General features: G+C 38.9%; 1 protein-coding gene across 9 annotated transcripts in view; it reads left to right on the top strand.

The window, feature by feature from the left end:
- The window catches only part of LOC135471844 (polypyrimidine tract-binding protein 3-like), a 114,803-nt gene that overhangs the window by 88,199 nt on the left and 1,787 nt on the right, over positions 1 to 24,817 (top strand). For 6 of the 9 annotated variants that reach the window (XM_064751238.1, XM_064751234.1, XM_064751241.1 and 3 more), the window contains 14 exons: positions 7,036 to 7,182; positions 8,473 to 8,607; positions 9,367 to 9,418; positions 9,911 to 9,969; positions 11,684 to 11,858; positions 13,306 to 13,392; positions 15,738 to 15,779; positions 17,837 to 17,964; positions 20,851 to 20,884; positions 21,537 to 21,629; positions 22,079 to 22,176; positions 22,710 to 22,831; positions 23,522 to 23,596; positions 24,388 to 24,451. In XM_064751238.1, coding sequence (XP_064607308.1) covers positions 7,036 to 7,182; positions 8,473 to 8,607; positions 9,367 to 9,418; positions 9,911 to 9,969; positions 11,684 to 11,858; positions 13,306 to 13,392; positions 15,738 to 15,779; positions 17,837 to 17,964; positions 20,851 to 20,884; positions 21,537 to 21,629; positions 22,079 to 22,176; positions 22,710 to 22,831; positions 23,522 to 23,596; positions 24,388 to 24,451 — 1,311 coding nt within the window. The remainder of the gene's footprint in view (positions 1 to 7,035; positions 7,183 to 8,472; positions 8,608 to 9,366; positions 9,419 to 9,910; positions 9,970 to 11,683; positions 11,859 to 13,305; positions 13,393 to 15,737; positions 15,780 to 17,836; positions 17,965 to 20,850; positions 20,885 to 21,536; positions 21,630 to 22,078; positions 22,177 to 22,709; positions 22,832 to 23,521; positions 23,597 to 24,387; positions 24,452 to 24,817) is intronic. The other 3 variants (XM_064751233.1, XM_064751237.1, XM_064751240.1) reach the window with 3 other exon arrangements.

Here is a 24,817-nt window from a genome sequence, read left to right as displayed (position 1 = left end):
GAAAGGTCCAAAGTCATTCGTGGTGTTTTCTTAAGTCTGTGTTTTGGTTCGTGTCATTGGTCCGACCAATAACCACACACCCAGTGTTCATCATAAGAAGAAACCCCAGAAATTTGTGATGAGAACGTATCTTCCTCGATCAGTCAGCAGCCTGTTGGTGTTTGTGATGCGGATAAGCCTACTTGTAAGCATACTCGCAGAACTCAACAAAACTGGCAAAAACAGTGGTAGGTGGGGTATTCTGCTGGTGTGGTGCTTGGATGTTTATCACCTGTTCTAACAGTAGAACATTGGAAGGAAGCAAAATAGTTTCAGGTTACTGAGTGTGTAATGCAGTAAACTAGGATATCTGGTATGTTTCTTAACACAGTAGCTATTGTTACAATGAGTTGGTAGAATTACTTTCATGCTATTCTTAGGACAGTCTGAAAGTTCCAGTGCACCATGTGCATAGCATTATTTATGAACTCCCACTTTCTTCTGAGTACTTAGTCACTATTCTGTTTTTCATCAGTCAAGTCCAGGAAATGTCTTGAAATTTTTTATTTTTTTTTAATCTCTCTCTTCGATGGATGTCCATGTAGTATTTCTGTGCCAAAATGTTATCCCGGTCACGGGCTGATGTTTTTCAGCAGCGCCCACTTGAGAGAATCACTCAAGATGTCCGTAAATAAGGCTATGCACATGCATGGACATAACTCTCTGACTTTGATAAGAATAGCATAAAAATAATTTTTATAACTTATATAAGAGTATAGCTACAGTGTTTTTATCATGGTCCCATCTCTTGTCTTTCATTTCGATATCTTGTATCTTTCAATGAAATGACTGATGGCATGGTATTACCATTTTGTAACTAGAGTGTGAAGCATCTTTGTCTTGTTACCAGCCTTGTCAGTAAAGTTTTTTTCATCCGTTGTCAAAGATGGTATCTATGATCCTGTGTAGCTCTGGATTTTCCCTGTTATATATCAAAAAAGGGTTGTAATCAATTTTGGATTGGCTACTTTGATGAAGAGTGTAGCTTTTCAGGGTTTGATTTCTCCATTGTTACGAGTACAATAGGTGTCTGTAGTCTGGCCAGTTATTCCTGTGATATTGAAAATTGACTGAAAGCTCACAGTCTTGGGGCTTCAGCCATTTTCTGTGCCCTTCTCACGACAGTGTCCTCAAACAGAGGGAGCGGAAATTTGATGCTTAAACCCACAGAACTGAAATCCAGCGATTGTGGAGCGAGCTAGTTAAATAAGAGTTGAAAAGCACAGACTAATAGATTTGGCCCTCAGCATTGTTGATGCTCATGTGACAGTAGGGGGTTTCACAGAGGAAATGAGATGTTTTCTAAAGGTGTGTCCTGGGTTGGCCCAGTTTTGGGCACTCACAGCTGGCTATACTCACCTCCCCCTTAGCCTCTTTGGTCATTGTTCAGGGTGTGAGAGCCTGCAGGAAATTTGAGATATGATTGAGGTCAGGCCTTAGGAGCCTGTGGCAGAATTGGCCCAGAAGCAAATGGCAAACAAGCCCAGTAAGGTCATCGTCATAAAACCACTGATCATTACTGGTAAGATGAAAACTTGGATCATCCCTGGTAAGATGAAAACTAGGAGGAGAAGTCCAGTATGTTTAGTGTTGTGTTGTCTCTGCACTAAATGTCCACAGCACATGTGTTTACCAGATGTGCTGGATAGCATTTGACTGTCTGTCATGACTTATGTGATTAAAATTGAACAAGTGGAGAGTTTGTGTCCTGCAGATGTTGAATTCACCCTGCTAAGATTATCTGCTTTCAGCTAGGATGGTTCTGTGGCTTCACTTTCAGCCAGGACCTATCTCCACACAGTGAAGAAACCAGATAGAAAAGTGTTCTGTGGCATGCTACTGGTGCACTACTAGCATTCCCCATCCATTCACCTAGTCTTTCATGTGCTGAGGGCATAGAGTGGAGTGACTGATAGTAATTTGGATTTGTCTGTCTATTGCTTGATTTTAATAAAATGTTGTAGCCTCTAAGCTCAAAAACGAGCAGGATCAGTTTTCCATCATTAATGATTTCCTTGATGATGTTAAGATTATAATAATCTTAACAACATAATTACGGTATTTGCAGAAGCAACCTCAAACTTTTGAAAACTAGCAGTTTTGCATACATTTGATGTGTGATGTAATTCTCTGAATTTGCTTGTCTTACCATGTTTCATGAACACCTATGGCAAATGAGCTAGTGGCTGGCTTTGGGGCTGCCTTAAATGAACCTTCAGTCTGGCATACATAGACTGTCTGCTTAATGCTGGGTTCTCATGAAGAGCCAAAGTCAGGGTTCACCTAACTACATGTACAGTACGGGCATGTTGACTACCGCTCAGTTGTCTTTATGAGAAAGTGATTGTTATGGTTGGAAAGGCGCTTCCTTCTGAGTGGTCTGTACTACTAATAAACAGGGTGTCCCTATCCTTGCTCTGACATCTGAGAACACTACCTATGGCCGTAAGGCCTATATTAGAAAGGAACTAATCACATTTTATATAGCTATGTCCGAATTTATGACCGTGTGATCATCGGCTGAGGGGGCTGTCAGATAGTCAATATATCCCCCGTTGCTGGAGGCGCTAATTTGTACTGCCTATTCTTGTAGTGTTCCTTTAGATTGGGCATGGAGACTTGCCTTGACCTCTGCCAGTAAACAAGAAGTTAAGCATTGATCATAAGGGGAGCTCTTCTTGCTTGTGCATTTGTGTGATTGGACAGGTTGATAAAATGTCTAATGATGCTTAATGCCACATTCGTGCTTGAATTCGCTTTCACAAATTATACTGGAATTGACATATTGGATAAGTAGAATGAAAGAATATAGTGACTTCAGAAGAGGGTGTCGTATATATGTATGTATTGATTCCAGGTGGTTTACACCTAGTCTATTTAAGTATTAGCTCAGCTAACCAATGGAAATTGAGCAGGAGTATACATGTAAACCGTTCAGGAACTACTTTCTGTTGGAACTGGATGAATTTTTCATTGGGCAGTTTAGGGCATCATTGATGGACCAGACCTTACATTTAGACGTGCTGTCTAGCAGATGGGCGTATATCACCGAGACAATGGTAGAGGTTTGTTCTCCATGCATTTGTGGAGGGTGATGCACAACCGTGTCGGTCACATTTACAAGCAGAGGTTATTATTCAATAATACCACGGATTGCTCAGCAGCTGTGGGCAAACCATCGGAGGGCAGTGAGATTTTTCCATTGTAAATTGCTGGTGTCACGTGTGATGGACAGCCATTGTAATTTTCTCCGGAAATGTCAGACTCTCCAGCATTTGAGCAGCGAAATGCAGCAATTACCTGGGAGACTTCGTCACCAATTTGGCCCCATTTTCCCTCAAATTTTGGCAGCTTCATTGCTGGCCTTTAGCCATGATTTTCAAATGTCAGGCATGGACTTGACATTTTTGCTCTATGCTATGCAGCACAAAGCCCAATCATAAATATGACACCCAGGTCATTCAGTAGTTTTCAGTAAATTATTAATCTACTGGTGTGCAAAGCTGACTTGATCCGTCTGAGCAGGCTTATCAATACACCAGGTTTTTTTGCTTGGGGGGAAAGCGCGGCTGACTGAACAGCTAAACCCCACTGTCTCCTTGAGGCACGTCTGCTGACTGCCGACGTCAGATGGAAGCCGGTGCCAGCAAATCACTACCTGCTTGATAGAACACGAATATTGCAAAATTACATCAGCCATTAAGTATTTGATCGGGCAATTAGATTTTAGGTGCCATTCCCTGGCTATCTTTGAGGAACGGACTAGAATCGGTGAATTGCATGAATTTGCGAGTAATTGGGAGTTTAGTAGGTACATTTGGCGCGGTGATAGGGGACTACAAGGGCTGGCGTCAAAGTCACTTGTGTACACTGGACAAAGTTTATGGAATTTTGAGCAGGATATTGAAGCGAGTCACAAGCGATGAAAAAGCCACAGAGATACTCGGCAACAGCTGCGAATCTATCCTGGATAGCAGAAAGCTTGATCGTCCCATATACATTAGCCCGTGGGGATTTAGTGCAATATATCGAGGCCTGTTATTACATGTAATTATGTATACACAATGATTAACAGCCATTCGCCAGTTCTGTATCAGATGTGACATTTTGTATACCAGTCGCCGCAGAGTGCCAAATGCCACCATATATCCTTTTGGAAAATTGCCCCATTTTGTATGAGAATTAGGAAAATCAAGCTGGCTGTACAAGTCAATAAATAATGTAATTTTTTTTTTTCAAGGGAAGAGACTGGTATTTAAGGAATTGAGCTGCGTAATTATTAATGTCATTCCACAATGTTCCCCTGAATCATTGATCGGAGAGAACAAACACACACGCCTGAAAAGTAGTTAGAAGTAAATGGACAAATCCTGGAGCTATAAAAATGCATCCATGGACAGGATCTTCTGTGTCATCACTTATCAAAATATCATCGCATTAATTTCTGTGGCCTGTTTTGATAGCTCTGCACATTTCGACCTTGGATTTTTTCTTTTTAGAGTCTTTTCTTCTAACTTGTCTGTGGCTATTTTCGTTAACCTTCTCAGATCTTTACCAAAAATTTCGCTTGGCAGAATGAAATTCCTAACTGTCTCGTGGCCTCTAAACCTGATTATCTGGCTATCACCGAAACACCGTTAAACTGGAAGATGTGCACAAAAAAAACAAAAAAAAACGTATACGTATGAATATGTATGATATTGAAATCGGTAGATTAGTTTAGATTGAGCAAAGCTAATTTAATCGAGATACATTTTGCAAAAGCTGTCAGACAAGTTACTGAAGCATCCGATGAATTTCTTTGTGATGATGGTTATTTATGATATTTGGCTATGAGATTCTTTATTTTGCATATTTTCCTGCTTGAAATACTGCCAATATTCGTGACTAGCGAACATGCGAAAGAAACATATATTGCGCAGAAATTTTCTTTTACGATTGGCTTGGCCAGATGTACATGGGTGCCCTAGGTCATGTACCAAGAATCCTGTGGTTTCGTTTTCAAATAATTAGAGTTTTTTTCTTATAAACAGGATATTATTTGTGGAGAGTATTTATGAGCGCGCTCCAAGAGCTAGAAAGTGCCTAGGTTGAACGACACAGGAGGTATATATGTCTTTATTGGCAGAAGACGACGAGAAATGGATGTAGATATCAGTGACTAAGAGCAGTTCAGAGCATTTATTGATTACTACAAGGATTATAATACATGTACATGTCGGCAAACCAACTGTTAATGAAAAGTTGGCCATCTTGTTTTTTTTTTTTTTCCCTTGCAAGCGCTTGAGAACATCCCTTTCTTTCATACCAATGTTTGAAGTCAGGCTACGGAGCAATCCTATAATACTCATGGATTTATCAATTGATTTTTTTTTCTCCCTCCTGTACTAACCAAGTAGGCAATTATGAGACAAAATGCGCAGCACCGTTTCATCTGTTGCTAAGGTTTTGATCGCTGTCGGCCGAGGGTCTAGAGCAGGGGTTTCAGGAATCCAAATCAGAAAGTAGTGTCGTTAAGTTATGATTTTCATTAGGAAATAGGAGTTGAAACCTCTGGTTGAATCACTCTTCTCCATTCCCTTCGCCTCTATTCCCCTCTCCTCCCCTGCCCAGCTGTCTCTTGTTACTGTTATACCTGTAGCCTGTGTTGGACAGTGAGCAGGTGGCAAGGACTGAAAGTGATTAGATTCATGTATCATGTTCAGGAGATGATTATACAAGCTGTTTATAAAACAAAGAAAGTTGTCTGAAGTTGAAATGCCCTGGCATCTTCTTAAAGCTCCATCCATCTCTGGCGTATGCTGAGCTAATTAGGGTGGCTAGTCGGTCATTAGAAGAGAGGCGAAAGACTTCAGTTTAATAGTTGTGGCGTGTGATGGATTTCTACCAAAAGGGTTTGCGTGTTGAGTGTAACATGGCATAACCATTTAATGATGTGACAGTAGCTATTCTAGTCTATATGCAAGTTAAAGAGGCTGCAAATGTATGATATGAGGTATTAACAGCTCTCGAGGTTATTTACTGGCCTTGTCTGAAAATAATTAGTCAGAAACTGAGAAAGGAAGTCATTATAAATATATCTGACCAGAAAATAATACAGGCTTAGCCTGCAGGCTAAAATAAGTAATTTTTCTGTAATTTAGCTGCACAGTGACTACTTGTGTTAGCATTGGAAAAACATGGCTGACAATCAGTTTTGAAAGGCTTCGTCAACCATATAAAATAGCATAGTAAAATTGACACTAAAGATGACCGCAATTGAAATTGGTCCTAACTTTTTAGTTTGAAAGAAAGATCCTTGGATAGCAAGTTTGTTTTTTTCTTGAAGGCTAAAAAGAAAGTATTGTTTTTTCATTTCATATTTGATGTTTACTGGATAAATTATGCGTAATCGTTTTCTGCCATCAGCCAGTTCTTGCATCTGTATCTGTCTTGAATCCAGGTTTACTAAGCATACATCACACATTTCAGGGAAATAAATGTAGTTCAATTGGTATTAAATTTCAATAAGCTTGACCTTTTTTCTGCTTATTTAAGTTAAATTAAGCGAAGGGCTTGTTCGTGGGCTATCTTGCAGTGACTAGTTTTGGCAAGGTTACAGAAATCTGTCACATTGGCTCTCTTGTAAAAAGATGAATCCTAATAAACAATTTGACCTTGACATAAGCGTTCCAATGTCACTATGTTTCATTGCTCCAAGGTTGTTTTTTTTTGAGCGCTCTACCTCTTGGTTTCAAAACATGCATCAGAAATGGGGAGGAACCCTGTTATATCTTGACCATCTTTTTTCAAGATCATTTAAATCTTAGCTATGTTCCCACTTCCTATATAGATGTAAAGTGATTATTTCTGCTGTGGGTATTTATGGTGAATTTCAGTTGGAAGGGTTAATTCTGTTTTTGATTGGATTACAGTGTTACATACAATATGAGGCCTTGTGGTCAGTTTTGGGTGGGAAAATAATGGAATGTAATATTGAAATATATTAATTTTCAGGCATTGCTAGAGTTTGGGGACGAAGATGCAGCAGCTAATATGGTGGATTATCACGAAAGAACTCCAGCCCAGATCAGACTCAAACCTGTGTTTGCGCAGCTGTCCAACCACAAGGAGTTAAAGACTGACTACGCTCATTCATTCCAGGTTTGTTACACCTTCTTGCTAATTTGTCATTGCTTAGCTACTGGCATGTGGGCTGTTTGGTCAGTTTGTCAGTGGCTCTGCCATCAGGCATAGGCAGTGTTACACGTGAGCTTCTCACCTCTTGTCCGTGACTCCGGCTGGGGCTGACCGGTGACAGTGATGGAGCGGAAATCTTAGCGCTGAAGCCAGCCAGTGTTTCCACAGATGCTACTTTAGTGTTTTACAGACTGGTCTAATGACGAGAGTTTTGTCCTGGAAGCTTGATGAGGGCTGAATTATTGATGAGCGCTCAGCACATCACACCTGTGACTTGGACAGCCTTCGGCATGGCCTTCGTCCAAACTTGTGTCCACGTCTGCTGCTCAAGTGGCCTGATAAATGACTTTGATCCACTGTCAAGGTGGAAAGACCTGGGCACGAGAGAGTGGGGTGCGTTGTCCGCTTATAAGATGGCTTCTCTCAGAGGGCCGATATGTTCAGTCATGGACAAAAGTCCCCCGTCGTGGTGGTAGCAATCTGTGAGAAACCAAGCTGATGTGGCCATATCGGGAAGCTGTCCCCTGCACTCAATAATGCATGCTCAAGCAGGGCTGGGGGGTCCACTTTAGCCCAGAGCTCTAGACTGCGCTAATGGATGGTCACCTATTGCAACCAACCCCACATCAGGTCTTCTCGATGGGGTCACTTATTTATTGGAGCAAAGCTCTGAATGTGCCTGCTCCTTCTTTGAACATGCCATGAAATATTCAGGAGAAATATATATTAACAGCTGCCATGGTATTGTGGAAAAGCATCATCCACAAACAATGATCATTTTCAGCCTCTGAGGTTTCCTTTTGATGCCTTGTTATTTCTAAAATAATGGCTGTTGTCACATTGATGTTATCTTATATTGTGCCAGGGGAAAGAAAACTCAGCGTGATATTCTGTTTTAGTGCATGTGAAAACTTTATACAGCCTTTCCACATGAAAGAATACCTTGAAAATGTATTTGTTTGATGTTAGTGTGCCTCTTTGTAATCAAACCTGAGATTGATATTTTTCACCGTATGTGTGTGAGGTTTTGAACGTTTTGTAAGAATCTTGAAGTATGTAAACACAACCTGAAATTGGTAAAATTACTGGTACAAAAAGACTTGTTAAGGGGTTTCTGGATATTTGCTAATATGTGGTGTTCATTATTGACAAAAACGTGTGGTTCATCATTGACAGAAATATGTGGTGTTCATTATTAACAGAAATGTGTGGTGTTCATTATTGAGAGAAATATGTGGTGTTCATTATTGACAGAATGCCTCTGCCCAGGCAGCTATCCAGGCCTTGGAGGCTGTGAGGTCAGGTCACCCTGAGGACCAGTCTAAAACCATCCTGAGGGTGATAGTAGAACAGTGTGTATACCCCATACAGATTGAGGTTCTTCATTGGGTAAGTCAGTGATGCATCCTTGGCTGTGAACCAATTACAGTGTCTTTTCTAGCACTGAGCACCAATCATATTGTTCAAATCCTTCATCTGGTTATGCTTTTTTGTTATTAACCAATCAAATGGCTTAAATCCCATGACCAATTGAACTCTGCTCTTGTCTGCCAGATTTTGGTGTAAACAAAGTAAGTTTGCACCAGTTGTTTTCGCTCTGTGATCTTACCAAAGAACTTGCTGCTCTTTTCCATATTTAGGAAATCCAGACTTTTCCTCTGTCCTTCTGAGGTGTTAAGTAGTCCTGCAGTGGAAATTTTGAAATGCAAATGATGGTATCTAACGATCTAAGTCTGACTCTTGTCTGATGTTAGCTTTACTCGTTCTGATGCATTCCATTTGGAGAACTAAACTGCTTTAATATCCTACATGTATTTACTTCATTCTCATGGGGGCCTCTGTGGCTCAGTTACTTAGTGCACTAGCGCAGGGTAATGACCAAGAAGCCTCTCACCATTGCGGTCGTTGTGAGTTCAAGTCTAGCTCATGCTGGCTTCCTCTCCGGCTGTACGTGGAAAGGTCTGGCAGCCACCTGCAGATGGTCGTGGGTTTCCCCCAGGCTCTGCCTGGTTTCCTCCCACCATATTGGAGGGATCCCATATGATTATATTTTGTATAAGTGAAATATTCTTGAGTACGGCATAAAACACCAATCAAATAAATAAATAAATCATTCTCTTGAGGATTACCATATTTTTATCATTACAGGTTTTTTCAAAGTATGGCAAAGTACTGAAGATCATAACATTCACAAAAAATAGTAAGTGTAGAATCGTGATTTGTATTCAGCGTGAATCTACAGAAATCAATATTGGGAGAATATTCTATTTCTCTTCCACTAATTGACTTCAACATACATATATATCTAGCTACATGTAGAACTTAAAGCTCTAATTTAGCCACGGAAAATGATTTGCTTTCTTCACAATAACCAGCTGAAAGGGAAATTACAGAAAGAAATGATGAGGCAAAAGGGGGGGAATTTTTTAAATTGAATGTTTTTTTCTTTTCCTTGAAATCATTAATTTGTGCAGTCTTCGTGCTAAAGATGAGAAATCTGCCATAATTTTAGTCCTCAATGAGTCGATGGAATTGATTTGAACCAGTTGAATAATTCAGCGAGTGAGCTGGTGCTGGAGATAAGGGCTCGGCTATGTGTGGTTTGAGATGAGTCAACTGTTTTGGGGCTTGGGGGGTGGGGGAGGGGAAGTTTTGCCATGGTTAAGAAATGGTCTGATTGATTTGTTTACAGATATGTACCAGGCTTTGATACAGTTTGTGGACACGATGAGCGCCAATGCTGCCAAGCTGGTAATACATGCTCTTCTCTTCTCTGTCCTCTTCGTTTATCATGCTTGATGCTTTTATTCGGCAAGCCACATATATTGATCGTCCTCATAAATGTTACGATTGGGGCGTAATCTGGGCTAACTCTGTTAGATATGGATGAGAAAGTATTAGGATCTTCATCCGGCTCAAGACCTTGCAATCCCCCAGCCCCCCTGTAAAGGGAAGTTTGATCACGGACAATGTGTCCATTATCCCCACCCAGCATCCCTCCCCCTTCGTTTTATATGAACTATAAATGTCAGGCAGATGAGCGAAGAGCACAGGTAATTAGCCTCTCTTTGAGCACCGTCGTAGTAGGATATCCGCAACGGTCGACCTTGTCTAACGAGAAGTACTCGGGTGTCTTTTGGCTAATGAGTCAGGGTCAGCCCTCTTGATGCGCGCGTATTGTCAGCGCAACTGACTCGTTCACCAGTTTCATACTCTCATACAAAATCCCTGCCACCACTTAAAGGGATACGGAATCATCCCTGATTGGCAGTCAAATACCATTCTAAAACTGGTGTGTGGATTTTATTGCAGTATTAATAGTTTCAGTATTATGCAAGGCAAATACGAGGCAAAGATTTGAATGACAGCATAATCAGGCCTTTGACCTAGTTGTCACCTTTGCTGTTTTATATTTTCTGGATAAACCCAGCGACCCATTTTGCACCAAACTTATGAAACATCTGATGATAGAATTAAGAGAAGGTAAATAATTTTAGATGAATGCTTTGTTTTGTGTAACTGTATTTTTAAGTGCTTATTGTTTTATTAGTTATTGTTTTTGCCAGAGGATGAGTTTACTAAACCTTTTAGGTAGTGTGATTGTAATTCACCAATCCACCAAGCCAACAATAAGAGCATACACATATTTTTCTCGAGTGCCTCAAACTTGACTTTGACCGTGATCACGCAACTGTTAAGGTCTTACATATATGGTCAGAAATGATAGATGATTTGTTTGATTGATGGAGCTCAGATGTTTTCACGTTGACAACAGGCAATTTGTATTACATCTGCTTAACTCGGATTTACTTTAAAGATATAGATGAAGGAAATGAATTACGCTGCCACAGTTCCAGATTGACAAATTAATCCTTTGTGATGTTATTTATTTGTGTAACACGGGTTACTCATAGTCCACTACATTGTATGCGATGTGTTGCCACCTGAGAGCTGAAATATGAAGAGTCAGAGTTTGTTATGTTCTGTGAGGATTAAATGACTGCAGATGAATTTGAACTTGGTACAAAAATGTACCAGTACCTAATATTTCCCATAGCGCAACACAAATGGTAAATGTAATAGAAATTGTAGAATTTTGTTTGGACGGATTTTTCAGCAGGTATTTTGGATCAACCAACTGTACTTAAGTGGTGAAAAGCGTTGTGAAATTTTATGTATTCAAGAGTAAATCAATTTCTCCACTTAACAACCTTTCCGTACAACAGTTAGTACAGCAGGTAGGGGGTGAAATATTAGAGACAAACTTTGAAATTATAGATGATTTGCTGTAATTTATGTTACATAATTACGACATTAATGCATTAAAGAAAAGAAAAAAATGAGGAAAAAATTTGCTTGCAGATTTTGCAAACGTGTGTGTCACTGGAAAGTAAAAAATATGTGAATTTTTTTTTGTGTGTCAAGGAATGAAAATGTCTAACTATCTGTGCGTGTTTCGTTTCAGTCCCTGGATGGTCAGTGTATTTATAATGGTTGCTGTATCTTGAAGATTGATTACTCGAAGCTGACAAATCTCAATGTGAAATACAACAATTCAAAGAGCAGAGATTACACCAACCCCAACCTGCCGACGGGAGACGCTGCCGTGGACCAGGCTGTGCTGCCCTATCCCCACCAAGGTATTGTTAAGCTCTCCCTCCCACACACTGACATGTTGACACACGACTCGGCTACATAAGGAATGCCTGTCAACTGAAGGAGAAGTTTCGCTCGCAGACTGTGTCATTTTGACTGGTTTGTGAGAACCACTGGAAAAAAAGGCACATACGTGTTGCTGGAGCAGTTGTTACATGTTGACTTTTCCACTGCTGGCAGGTGGTAAAAAGATATAGATGAAGTGAGTTTGAAGAGAGATACCAGTGTGTTAGTTGGTGTCACATTACAGATTGTCATTGACATTTTGACTTCAGGAAGGCGATTTAAGCTATGTATTAATGACAGTGCTTTAAGTTTACCATTGAATCACTGCCATAAGCTCCATTGCTTTGTACAGAAATGAAGTCAGTAGTAATCATCAAAGTGACCTTTTTATTTAACATTAGACTAACATGAAGACAAAAAAGACCCTTGTGTTACCTGCAAGTTCTAAAGACTTTCTCCAAAGAGGACTGCTTTTTCTAGTCCTGAAGCATTCATTGGTAGGCGTTTAATTAAAAAAAGTCCCTTTGAATATGCCAGACGATCTAGTGACATTTACAAGGATTTACCCGTAATACTGCTTTACTGATTCATTCCTGTTCATTTCAACAATCTTAAAGTAGTTCTGTTCACCTTTTGTTCACTTCCTGATTACGTTCAGGTTCTGTACACAGGTGATACATACTGTGCATTGTGAGCTACAGCTAGCTCAATATCAATGTTGGCTTTCAGTGATAAAATGGAAAATGAGAGCTGGGTCCCTTTCTTTAAGAACGAGATTATTAGACTTACATTATAGATGTGGAGAATTGATTAACATGTTTGGGTGATCAGGTGTTGCTTAATGCGTGCACATTATAGCATATACCACTTTTTAGCACTTTATCCCAGACTACATGTATAAAGCTATAAAAGGGTAGACTTGCTTGTTGCTTTTGCCACTGTTATAGTCAGCTACTTTTTTTTTTTTTTTTTTTTGGCTTTTTAACTTCCAGTTAAATGCTTCACCTAATATTTGCTATTTCGAATTACATATTTTTTGAAATTTGTGTTGGTTAATTATGACAAATATTATCTTTCACAAAAAAAAAACAAGAAAAGTTCTTTTTTTTCTTTTCTTTTTGGTGATTTTTATAATTCTGGCGATAAAGGTCAACTTTATGAAGTGTTGACTTCGGGAACCGTTCTTTTTCCAGTGGTTTCAGGGGTGACGTCACTAATCCGTGTTCTTTGCGTACATCTCCCATCTGGGATGTTATTCGTGTAAAACAGACATTAAGCACACAATTTAGTGACGTCATGTCTGAGTCTATGGGAGAAAAGCGGCTGGCTCCTCTTTTAACCTGCCTCACTGGATCACAAAATACTGCATTTTTTTGGGTTGTGAAAGTAATCGCATGCTCCTCGTTTGTAACTGTGTTCACGAAGGTCCCCCGGGTGTGTTGGCGGCGCCGTTCGCAGTGCCTGGGATGGGAGCTACTCAACTAACTACATACGGTGCAGCTGCAGCAGGAGGTATGCCGCTAAGATGTTGTTGTTGTTGTTGTTGTGGTGCAAATTGGCCTCGTCCATTGGCACTGCCATTCATTCCTGTTAGCTGATCTCCCAGGGTTAAGGTTCTACTCTGGCTGTAAACGTTTGAACCACCATCTTGAATGAAAACATCTGCTTGTTCTGTTTGCCTTCAAAACTTTTTGAGCACCAGAGGCCTGTGTGTGGCCTGCACAGCAAAATCCATGATAAACTAATCAGTGACTGTCAAAGTCAAAAAAGGTTTACATCAAAGTAAAGTTTTAATTTTAAGAATTTAAAGGTCATTTGTCATCTTCTTTTTTCTCTTTTGTTCTGTTGGATTCAAAAAGGTTGAAGATTAAGGGCCTTCATGTACTGGTAGTGTTAGTGGCATTTCGGCTTTCTTTTAATGATGTGACAGTCGGGTTGTAAATTAATTATTTAAAGTTAATAAACAGAACTGAAATGATAGTATAAGGATGCTGGAAACCGCTACAGGAATGAATGGAAAAGCTACACTAGAGGCTCAGTTTTGTAGACAGTTGTACACATGTCCATATATCATATATAAATATTTTAATATTTATATATCTGTATATATTGGATTGCATGGCGCGAGTCAATTTACATGCATTTGTGTTCACTAACCACTTGCTTCAATTTTATAAGGGTTTAGAAAGGCACGTCATCTTACACAGAAGTCAAATGCTTGCAAAGTTTTTGTGGAATTTTTGGAACTGGAAATGCCTTTCTAAATTCCTGTATGTGTACTTCTAGGCTAACAGGTATTTGGTGTTAACCTATGGGGTGTGATATGTTTGGGTCTAATTATAGTGTTTTGATGGCAATAGTACAAGCTAAGTTTACATGGTTCAGTGTACACAGGTATTTTCTCACAGTATATTTGACCGTGACTAGACAACGATAATCAGATAAATGTTCTTCCTTGATCTTGAGAATTTATGGTAGATTATATAAGTTCCGTCAACTGCATAGCCCATCCTCTTAACACAAACCTGTCATAAATTTCTAAGCATGAGAGCGTAGCACAGAATATAGACATGTCTGGAAATAACAAATAAGTGTTCAGGACATCTGAAGACAGGAGTGATATTTGAATGCCACCCATGTAGGTGAAAATTAACTTAGAATTAGTATTCAGCAAAGAAAAAAGAGCTTAGGTGCTAGAAAATCTGAGAGAAATAGAAAAAAGGTACTTGCCTAGCCGTGATGAACCAAATTTGTGCAGTTTAAACCTCCACCCTGCTTGCATGCCAACAGTTCACTATTAGCACACTTGTAGCAAGCTTATAGCATACCATTGCTATAATAGGCATCATCAGCTGAGTATGAAAAGCTGTTTCTGTAGTATGTGAATATGATGTTAAGATATGTAAATGAAACATCTGTAATCGTTCTGTTGCCATTCCACAGGTGCACTCCTGGTGCACCACTGGCAGGCCAGTGAATGTTTATTGAGGTACAAGTACAAAAGTTATAGCCTGATCTGTACTGTAAGCACATCTACTTGGGGTAGATAGCATATTTTTTCACATTTTCCAAAATACGACGCAGCTTATTTAGGAGGCATTCTCAGAAGAAAAAAAATCATCAATACATTTTAGATTTCCAAGAAGCATTTCTGTGAAGAAAATTTTATGAGTGTGAAATTACATCAGAATTTACATGGTTATGCACAGCTGAATGAACTTACGATTTGGCGCCAAAATTATCTTTCAGCAATACAAACAAATATTCTAAGCTTACTCCTTGAGCTAAAAACATAGAGTACCCATTAAAAAAGAAAAGAGGTTTATAATGACATAATAAACGGCAACTGTACAAGTACATGTACTTTTAGGGAATCTGAAATAAATTTTGAAATGACAGCATTGTGCCCAAAGGGGTGTAATTCTCTGTGTCACTAGTGGTGTGGTATACCTAGATGAGCAGCTATTGAAGTCTCTTTTATGTTAAATAACTCCCAAATGAACTGTTCAAAGCGCTGAATGTTGCAACTATGCCAGATATATTAAAACATTTGGAAAGCTATTTGGGTTGGGGAGGAGTAATGTTGTTGATAATGTTGATAATGGTTGGCTTGGCATTGAGACTTAAAATTTCTTAAGCTGTGGTGCTGGTCCCAGCATTATCTGCAGGAAGCCTAAGCAATTTTCCCCTACCCCCCGCTCTCGCTCTTTCCCCTCCCCAGTATCCCAAGGTGCCCTCTATCCAATTTGCTCAAATTAAAGAGCCTGATATACTCCTGGAAGGAAGATAACGGGTTATGATGACAAGTAGTTTTGTGCTGTAGTTGAATGCTTTATCTTTGTTTTCTTTTTTTCCTGATTTTCTCCCGAATTATGCAGCCTTTGGTGGCTTGCCTAGTGGTAAGTTTTGTGCTTCTTTTTGCCTGTCTCTACTCTGTAGATCTCACGGTTGTGTCCTTTCTATCTCATTTCTTCTCTTGTGCCCCTCGGTAGAATTCTGTACACATTTTGCATTGTATCTCACATATTTATGCCTTTTCTACTTTTTTTTTTTGTTCTCCTTACCTAGGCATGCTGTTAATGTGTTCCATTTTGTAGACCAATAGTTATCTGTATTGTTAAGTTTCCTGTGTTTTTACTGGACACAGAAAGGTATGGGGTACTCCGATCACGAATGGTTTTACGTTTTCTTCATTTCAATACCACAGGGAATATATCATCAGATTAATGCAATACGTACAGGTTGTCATGATTAGAAGGAGGTTTGCTGTTGAAACATTCCAGTAGGCTTCTGTTAAGAAGCCATCATTTTGACATGGTTCCATTGGATTGTCATGATTTTAACAGGGTTCTATCAGAATGTCCTCATTTGGACATGGTTCAATAAGAATGTCATTGCTTGGTTATGGTTCAATGAGAATGTGATCATTTGGACATGGTTCCATCAGAATGTCTTCTCGCCATGGTTCCACTAGAATGTCATCGTTTGGACGTGGTTCCATCATAATGTCATCACTTGGACAAGGTTCCATTAAAATGTGATCATTTGGACATGGTAACATTAGAATGTCATCATTTTAACAGGCCTCCATCTCAAAGTAATCGTTTCAGCAGGTTTCACAATTTTATTTCAACACGATTTTCACATTTGATCGGGTGTTTTCACGCTCATGTCAGTTTTGTAAGATGGCTTTAAATGAAGGAGCCTAGTATGGATAGATCTAAATGCTTATGAGCAGCATTGCAATGTTTAATATTTTGTTGTAAGAAGTTGATCTTCAATTCTATACTTAACCAGGAAAAATAATTTTATGATTGAAAAATTATGGAACACTGATAAAAATAGATAAATTTCTACAGAGTTACATGTAATTTCTATTCTTCAGTCATATGATTCTATGATTCTATTCATCCCCCCAAAAAATAATAAATAAATAAAACGGACATGTTAAAGCAAGATTTGTAATTTTGTAAATTTGGCATCTGCTCTGCTCATTCTGCAACACTTAATTGAATGCATGTTGTGATATGGCACTCGATATTGTGATAAGGCTGCGTTCACTTTGACTAATTTCTCTCAGTGCACCTCACATACTGTAAACCATGGTATTGTCTGGGACATGTGATTGTTACTCCTGCACGGACACACTTCTTTGTGTGTCCACTTTCCTAACAAACATGTATCTTTAGAATAATTGTCATATGCTAGTATCACAATGAACTTTTCTACAATCGGTAGTGTCTTTTTCTTTTCTTTTTTTTTTTTTGGCTTCGGTTAAACATTTATAATATCTGTAATATTTCGCGGACATGAATTTCTCTAAGTAAGAATTTAATTTGATTTTTATGTGGGGTGCTATGTACATGTATTTGTGATAAAATTAACTGTGTAAGTCTGCTGTGTAAAGCATGCATTAATACTTTGTGACGGAATAGCTATCTTTTAATACCTAACCTCTATTCCTTTGTTAGTATTCACTGATAAATACTGTGATTTGATGTATCATTAAGGTATTCTGTGAAGTTTTTGATTGAAACTATGCCATGTTGAATGCATGTACTGATGAAGATGCTGTTAATATCTTGGTGACAACCACAAACGATCTTGTGTGTACATATTAGATGTAAGTAAAGGTGCTGAAAAGATGTGTACATCGTTTCGAAAAAGTTATTGTTGGTAACGGTAACAAAACATTTCCAAACGGTCTTTAGTTTCTACGTTATAAAACCTCGAAGGTGAGAAAGCTAGATGCAGACGCATATTGTATGAATTGCTGTATTTTTCGTCATAAGTTTGTCAGAAGGACTGTTTTTTTCTTCATAAACACTTAGATGTTTTTAGTGGGCACTTTGTCTCACAAGGACAGAAGTGACTACATATTGATTTGCTGTGATGAAACTTGACGGTGCAACTTTTTTTTTTGCATAATCTAATGGTTGGTCATTCCTGTTTTCAGGTCTCAATCCCCCGTTAGCCCCGGGAGGGTTTGGCATGCAGCAGGCGATTGGTGCGGCCGCCCAGATGGGTTTAGCGGTACCCACAGCTGGGAGCAGTGTTGTCCATGTATCTAATCTGGATGAAGAGGTATGCCCCCTTCGCGGAGTTGTCTCCCTCTGATTAACAGAGAACTGTATTCTTTACAGGCCCCGCCCACCTGCTGTCTTCTGTTCTTCCCCCACATGTCTGACTGACACCTGTGTCTCAGATGTTAACGATCTTCCCTGTTATATCATGCTATCTGTCACTCTAGCCATATCCCCGCCCAACTACTTCAATCACTACCCCCTCAACACCCCCGCCCCTCCATAAACCGTGCCCTACCCTCATTAAACTACGTGCTGAAAAAATGAAACCATGCTCCACTCCAAATTAAAATGTTCACAATCCTGATGTCCATTTATGATCACTCTTGAGTTCCATATATTTCTGTCACATCAAAATATGAAGAAGATAATATTATATAAGATTTGTTTTCCGTGTACAGAAATAAGAAAACCAGAAAAAAAAACAACAGAAATAAAACTCATTACTGATGTCAGTTTTCAGCCAAATCACTGATTGACTGACAGTGGGAATGGGATTTCCTGGGTCAAATCCTGTAGCCTTGATCACATTGGAATAAAAATGCTCAGTACCTATAATTCTTTTTAGCCTATGTGTAGCTTCTGCCAGTCAGTGATGATTCTGTTTTCCTTTTAAGCCTGTTGGCTCTCATCCTTGGCTAACATAAAGGTGCTTATAGAAATGTTGGTGGTGCACATGTTCTGGTGACGTGATCATGTCATCTAATCCTTTTGGCTGGCCCACTGATTGACGGCTTGTTTGCCTAGCTAGCTATTTTACCTTTCGCTAACAAGTTCTGTTATTGTGTGCATACTTGTCTAACCAGCATTCGACACTCTAATAGAGGTTCATTCATGCAAAACACTTTTCAGCAAGGTGTACATACAGACGATCACACAGCCAAATCCCAGCCCCCAGCCCATCCACCCCTTCCCATCCCACACTGTATACATGTACACGCAGAAGTGGGCAGGGAAAGCAAACAGAAGTCACCTTATGGTTATTCTCAACTTTGTATATGATAACAATATGATAACAGTATGATGTGGCCTTTGCTTTGTGTCTGCATAGCTTACTAGGAGCAGAAAATTGCAGATTTTCAGAAAAGTGTTAATAAATAATACATATTTACTTATTTATTTATTTGTTTATTGTAACTTGTATTTTGGGATTCTCTTATTTGGCCATACTGTGAGAACAGCTATAGCCTCCTAGTAAGCTATGACTGCCGTGTGTCAGTACATTGCTAATACTCGTATAAGTACATGGGCTGCATGCTTATTTTAGAACATCATTGTACAGCGCTCATTAACCATCACAATTATAGCAATTATAGCAAATCACCTATAATTTCATGGAAGTTTTCTCCAACTAATCGTCCTGCTGTACTTAGTGCGTGAATAGCGATGGGAATTATTATGTGATTAAGGGTAATTAATGCATAACTTAACACGATTTTTCACCAGCAAATCACCCTTCGGCGCTACAGTTCGTAATGCAGGGAAACTACATCGTGAAAACTTCCATGCAGTTATAGGTGTTTTGTGGTACTGTACACAGCTTGCTTTGTTTCAATGTTGTGATGGAAAAGTTAAATGTTCTTGAAAGAATTTGCGTAATAGAAATATGGTAACTGCTTTTTTTTTATATGGATTTTCTTAATGCTTTGTACTTTGAGAAATGGCCTGCTTAAAATGCTCCTGGCATATTTTCATGATGATATTCTCCTGTTGTTGTGTTGTCGTTGGCATATCATCGTTAAAATCAGATGTTGCTGCTAATTATACTGGTTAATTATGTTGAACTGTCTCAAATTTAATGCTTATTGCATATACAAAGTATGATTGGGCGTATAAGCACGAGTGTACCGCAAACTTCTCAAATATATTTTGGATATGTGTGAAGGAACCATAATAGTGTTGGGTGTTGGAAGGACTGTAGCTAAGCTTGGGGTGGGGGGGTGGGGGGTTAGAAGGTCTGTTAGAAAGTATACAGTGCTGTTATGGATGCAAAAGTTTGAAAATTAGGCACCTATAGCATGATATTTTAGACTTTTTAATATTTCTGGAAACAGCACGTTATTTCAAGAATGATTGAGAAGTTGGAGGTATATAGCGGAAATGGAAAACAATATTATTTCTTACTTTAATGTGATTGAAATCTTTTTGGAGTGGTATTGAATTGGTGTGAAAAGTGAAGTTGAAATTAAATGAGGATATATTAAAATGGCGAGCGAAAGGGTATGTATCCGTTGAGTGCGATGTTGACAATGCCCTAACTGTCTGGGCATGCTTACAAAGCTTTAACTGACTTTCTGTGTGACTTCACTCGTGCCGCAGGGGGTTAGTCTGTAACCCTCAGTGGCAACATTGCTGTGTGGCCAAGCCTGGGACAGGCATGCCAAGGGAGACTACTGTTGCGTAGCATGGTGGAGTTTTTCTGTCATAATACATGTATTTGATTGTGCTCCTCATCACATTAACCAAATCACTGAGATTTCTCCACTAATCCCGCTGTTCTATGTGAAGTAACATGAGTGGTTTGGCATTGTGTATATAAGAGGAGGCTGCAGTAGGTGGGGGGTGGGGTGGGGGGAGGACATGGAGGGCACGGATACTGAAATAAAAGCCTGTCTTGAACACTCCACGTAGGCCACTCCCTGTCATGTGACAACTGTCTGTGCCTCACCCAGTAGAGATAAATGGCCTTTCTACGGTGGCTCGTTTGTGCCACTGTCAACTTGTAGATCTGTCTGCAGTGTTTAATAAAGAAGATGACAACCACTGATTTTCCCATGTTTTTCTTTTTTTCCCATCCCACAATTTCTGCTGGTGTACTCCACGTGGACTCTCTGTTCGCTCACTCGGACTTTCCTCGCTCTGCTCTTCCCTGTTGCTCTGATTCTAGATGGTCACGCCCGATGCTCTTTTTACCCTCTTTGGTATGTTTTTATGCACTGTTTATTTCGACATGTTTTTTTTTCCCTTAGTCTCATTCAAAGTAGAGAAAAATTAACCACATATTAATACCGTAAGAAAAAAAAAGTTTTTTTTTTTCTGGATTCATATACCTATTATCTAATGCCTTTGGTGTTTGGAAGCTGAACATTTCTGTATTGACTGGCCAGACTTCCTGTGTATCTGTAGTAACAAAACTCTTTGTCTGCCAACCAACATGGCTACAAGGTGACTTCCTGTTTTGCATAACATAATGTTGCCAAACTGCTTCCATGCTGTCTACACGCTCTGGTCAGTTTGTTGTCAAATTATCACATACTGCATGGATATGTAAGTGTATATACATGTATGTATATCTGTTAACAGAAAACTTTGGCATGAACACAATTTAACTTACGGATAAATCGGTGAGAGGGATAGGGAAAGGAGACTTGTCACTTGGACTGATGTTGCTCTCTGCTGGATGAGATAGCTCTAGAACAAAACAGCTTTGTAAACGCACCATTATGTGTTTTGTTAGCAGTTTCAACACGTACATGCCTTCTAGAATTTGAAGCATGGTCATCCTGTAAGCAGTAGCAAACTGTAATCTTTCCTTGGACATTTTCACTATGTTCTGATTTCCCGCTTGTGTAGGTGTCTACGGCGATGTTCATCGGGTGAAGATTTTGTTCAACAAAAAAGATAACGCGCTTATTCAAATGGCGGAGCCACATCAAGCACAACTTGGTAAGCTTTTATGTCATTTTGGTTTTATACTCAGTCAGAGACCCATGTTCGAAATAATTCTGATGATAATCGATGGTTTATTAAGTTAGTTTGTGAAAATGTACATAAAAAAAATCTTTGATGTATTAAAACTTCTTTGTATCAGTGGCTCTCACTTTTCAAGGGTTCATGGTACTTGTGCTTATTGAAGCATGTCTTCCTTCAGTAAGGTTTGCAGGCCTGGAAAAGTCTGTCATTAACTTGCCAAAGGTTGGTGGTTTACCAAAAGCATTCCCAGTTCTAGAAATTGAAAAATTCTTGAATATGATGTTAAACAGTAATCAATCTGCCATCACCTCGGGAACAGTGAAAATAACCTCGCCTGGGCGTGGCATGTAGAGTGAAATTCTTTGACCCTGGTTTTGACTGTGTATTTACATATGTTAATTTCACATGTTGTTTGTCGGCAGCCATTGCCCATTTATCTGGGGCTCGTGTATGGGGTAAAGCCATCCGGGTGATACAGTCCAAACATTCTGTGGTACAGATGCCTAAGGAAGGACAGCCAGTAAGTCCTGTGAAGAAACGAAATAAAGACTGTCTGGAATACTTATATTTCTCATCATTTTCCAATTCTCCTAGTTAGATTTAAATATTTATGGTTTGGAACAGGAAAACATAAATTCCACACGGCACTTCATTTCAACACTTTTACGGAAATATAAAGTGCTTCTGTGTAGCATAATTGTCATGGGATGTGCCAAAACGAAGTTACAACATACGAAAATGATGGAGGGGAAATAGTACAAATTATTGTTGGATCAGAGTCTGCTGTTTTATAAGGATAGCCTGTCAAACCAAGATGGTAGAGTTTGCTCCTGTTTTTGTAGTATTGACAAAGTTATCTCCCCTTCTCAAGATATCGTGTGATGGCAGAGGAAGATCATAGATGTCTCTGAATGATGATAATTATAACTGATTTTCACTTCAGACAAATCTGAAGGTATACAGGAATGAATTTTCATGTAAATCTTTAGTCAACCAACCTTGATTATTTTTGTCAACCTGTGATCAATATGTTTTTGTTTTTTATATTTACAGCAAGATGCAGGACTAACCAAAGACTTCAGTAACTCACCTCTTCACAGGTTTAAGAGGCCGGGGTCAAAAAATTGTCAGAACATCTACCCTCCCTCAGCTGTCCTTCATCTGTCCAACATTCCGTAAGTGGGTAGGCTAATAACTGTGTGTATGGGTTAAGCAGCTGGGAAGCAGGCAGATTCTAAGTGAAAGTACTCTTAGTTGCCTTAAAATTCGCATGATAGGGGATAGTAAAGGTCATAATATATTTTTTCACTGGTGGTTAAAATTTGGAATTTTAGGTCAGATACATTACTTTCCAACCCTAATTCCTCAACTTTTCCAACCCTAACTCTTCAACTTTTCCAACCCTAATTGCTCAGCTTGTTCAGCCATTTCTGCCACATATATTTTGAAACATTCTGAGAGAACTATGGAGGCGTCGAGAAATAATCGGCACAGGTTTGTGAAGCGTGCATCTTTTAGTTTTTCATAATAATTATATGAATAAATTCCACTGAAAACAGTGCTGTAGAGGTCAAAAAGGCCGAAGATATACAGTGTATCTCTAAACAGTAAGATTTCGTCGGGATAAATGTGTATACCTTCATTTGTTGCTGAAGGTATAGTTCATAAACCACTTAAATGATTTTGGTTAAAATGGATGTACCTTGATATGAGATTGTGCCTCTAAAAAGCAAGATTATTTAGTATAGGGAACGGGGAAACTGTCTCTTGATCTGTTTCTTGGTGAGGACTTCTCCCAGCTTTAAAGAAAGTTCATGAATTTGGTGAGGTTTTAATAAATATCTTTTGATGTTCTCTTTCTGCAGAGCTTCAGTCACAGAAGAACAAATTCAGGAGGCCTTCGCTAAACATGGCACTGTTAAAGGTTTCAAATTTTTCCCGTAAGTTTCAGGTTCTTTTCTCTAAAAAAAAAGTGTTGGTTTCTATGTGAAAAATCATGGATTTACCATTTGTAATCATGGATTTACCATTTGTTATCATGGATTTACCATTTGTAATCATGGGCATTTTGTAAGAGGAATGTTGATATCACCAGAGTACTAGATGCAGCCAAATATCTGCACATATATCTATATATGTAGACATTTTAAGGTGTTTGGTTTGTTAATTTATGAAGGTTGTGATTTATAATTTATAATAATTATAATAAGTGCTGCCAAAAAAAAGGGAAAGAAAACAATTCTGGTCAAATGGCTTAAATAGCGGCAGCTCAGGTGACTAAAAAGACGCATTGTAGATTTGGCTGCTTCTAGATACGTCACAACTTCACAGAAGACAAATTCCATATACATGTACATCAGGGAGAGGCAGTAAATGTCTTTCCCAGTCTCATCCAGCTTTGTTTTTTTGTTTCTTTAAAACTTGAGTAGTATCATACAAGTGAAATACCCTATAAGCTGGCATAAAACTTAAATTAAGTAATCTAGAATATTTTATGCTGTTTAAGGCTGATAGTTGTACATGAGTTTAATAATAATAATGAAGTCAAGGCATCACCATGGAAATGTAACAAAGGTTTCACAAGCTTTTGATCCACATGCTAGGATGTCAGATCAAAAGCTTGTGAAACCTTTGTTTTTCGTTTACGTGGTGATGCCTTGATTTAATATATATAAGTGTTTCAGAATTCAAGTGATAATACAATGACAATGTTTATAATGTCTTTTTACAGGAAAGACAGACGAATGGCTCTGATCCAGATGGCTACAGTTGATGAAGCAGTTATGGCTTTAATAGTGAGTATAATCCCACTATTGCACATAAGTTTTCTTCAGTTTTACAACCTCTCTGGCTGTACGTGGGAAGGTCTGTCAGCAACTGGCGGATGGTCATGGGTATCTCTCGAGCTCTGCCCCGTTTCCTCCCACCATAATGCTGGCCACCATCGTATGAGTGAAATGTTCATGGGTATGGCGTAAAACACAAATCAAATAAATAAATAAATTGTGTACACAGAAATTTTTCATTCTAAATTAAATTCTGTTTCACATGCTTCTCTTGTTTTGCGATGTTTCCATCACTACCATTATGTTATGTTATGTTATATGTACGTATATACATATGTGTGTATATATATATATGTATATGCGGCTATGTTGGAA

Source organism: Liolophura sinensis, chromosome 7 (assembly GCF_032854445.1).
Source record: "Liolophura sinensis isolate JHLJ2023 chromosome 7, CUHK_Ljap_v2, whole genome shotgun sequence".
NCBI classification, from domain to species: domain Eukaryota; kingdom Metazoa; phylum Mollusca; class Polyplacophora; order Chitonida; family Chitonidae; genus Liolophura; species Liolophura sinensis.
This window is presented reverse-complemented; position numbering and strand designations above follow the sequence as displayed.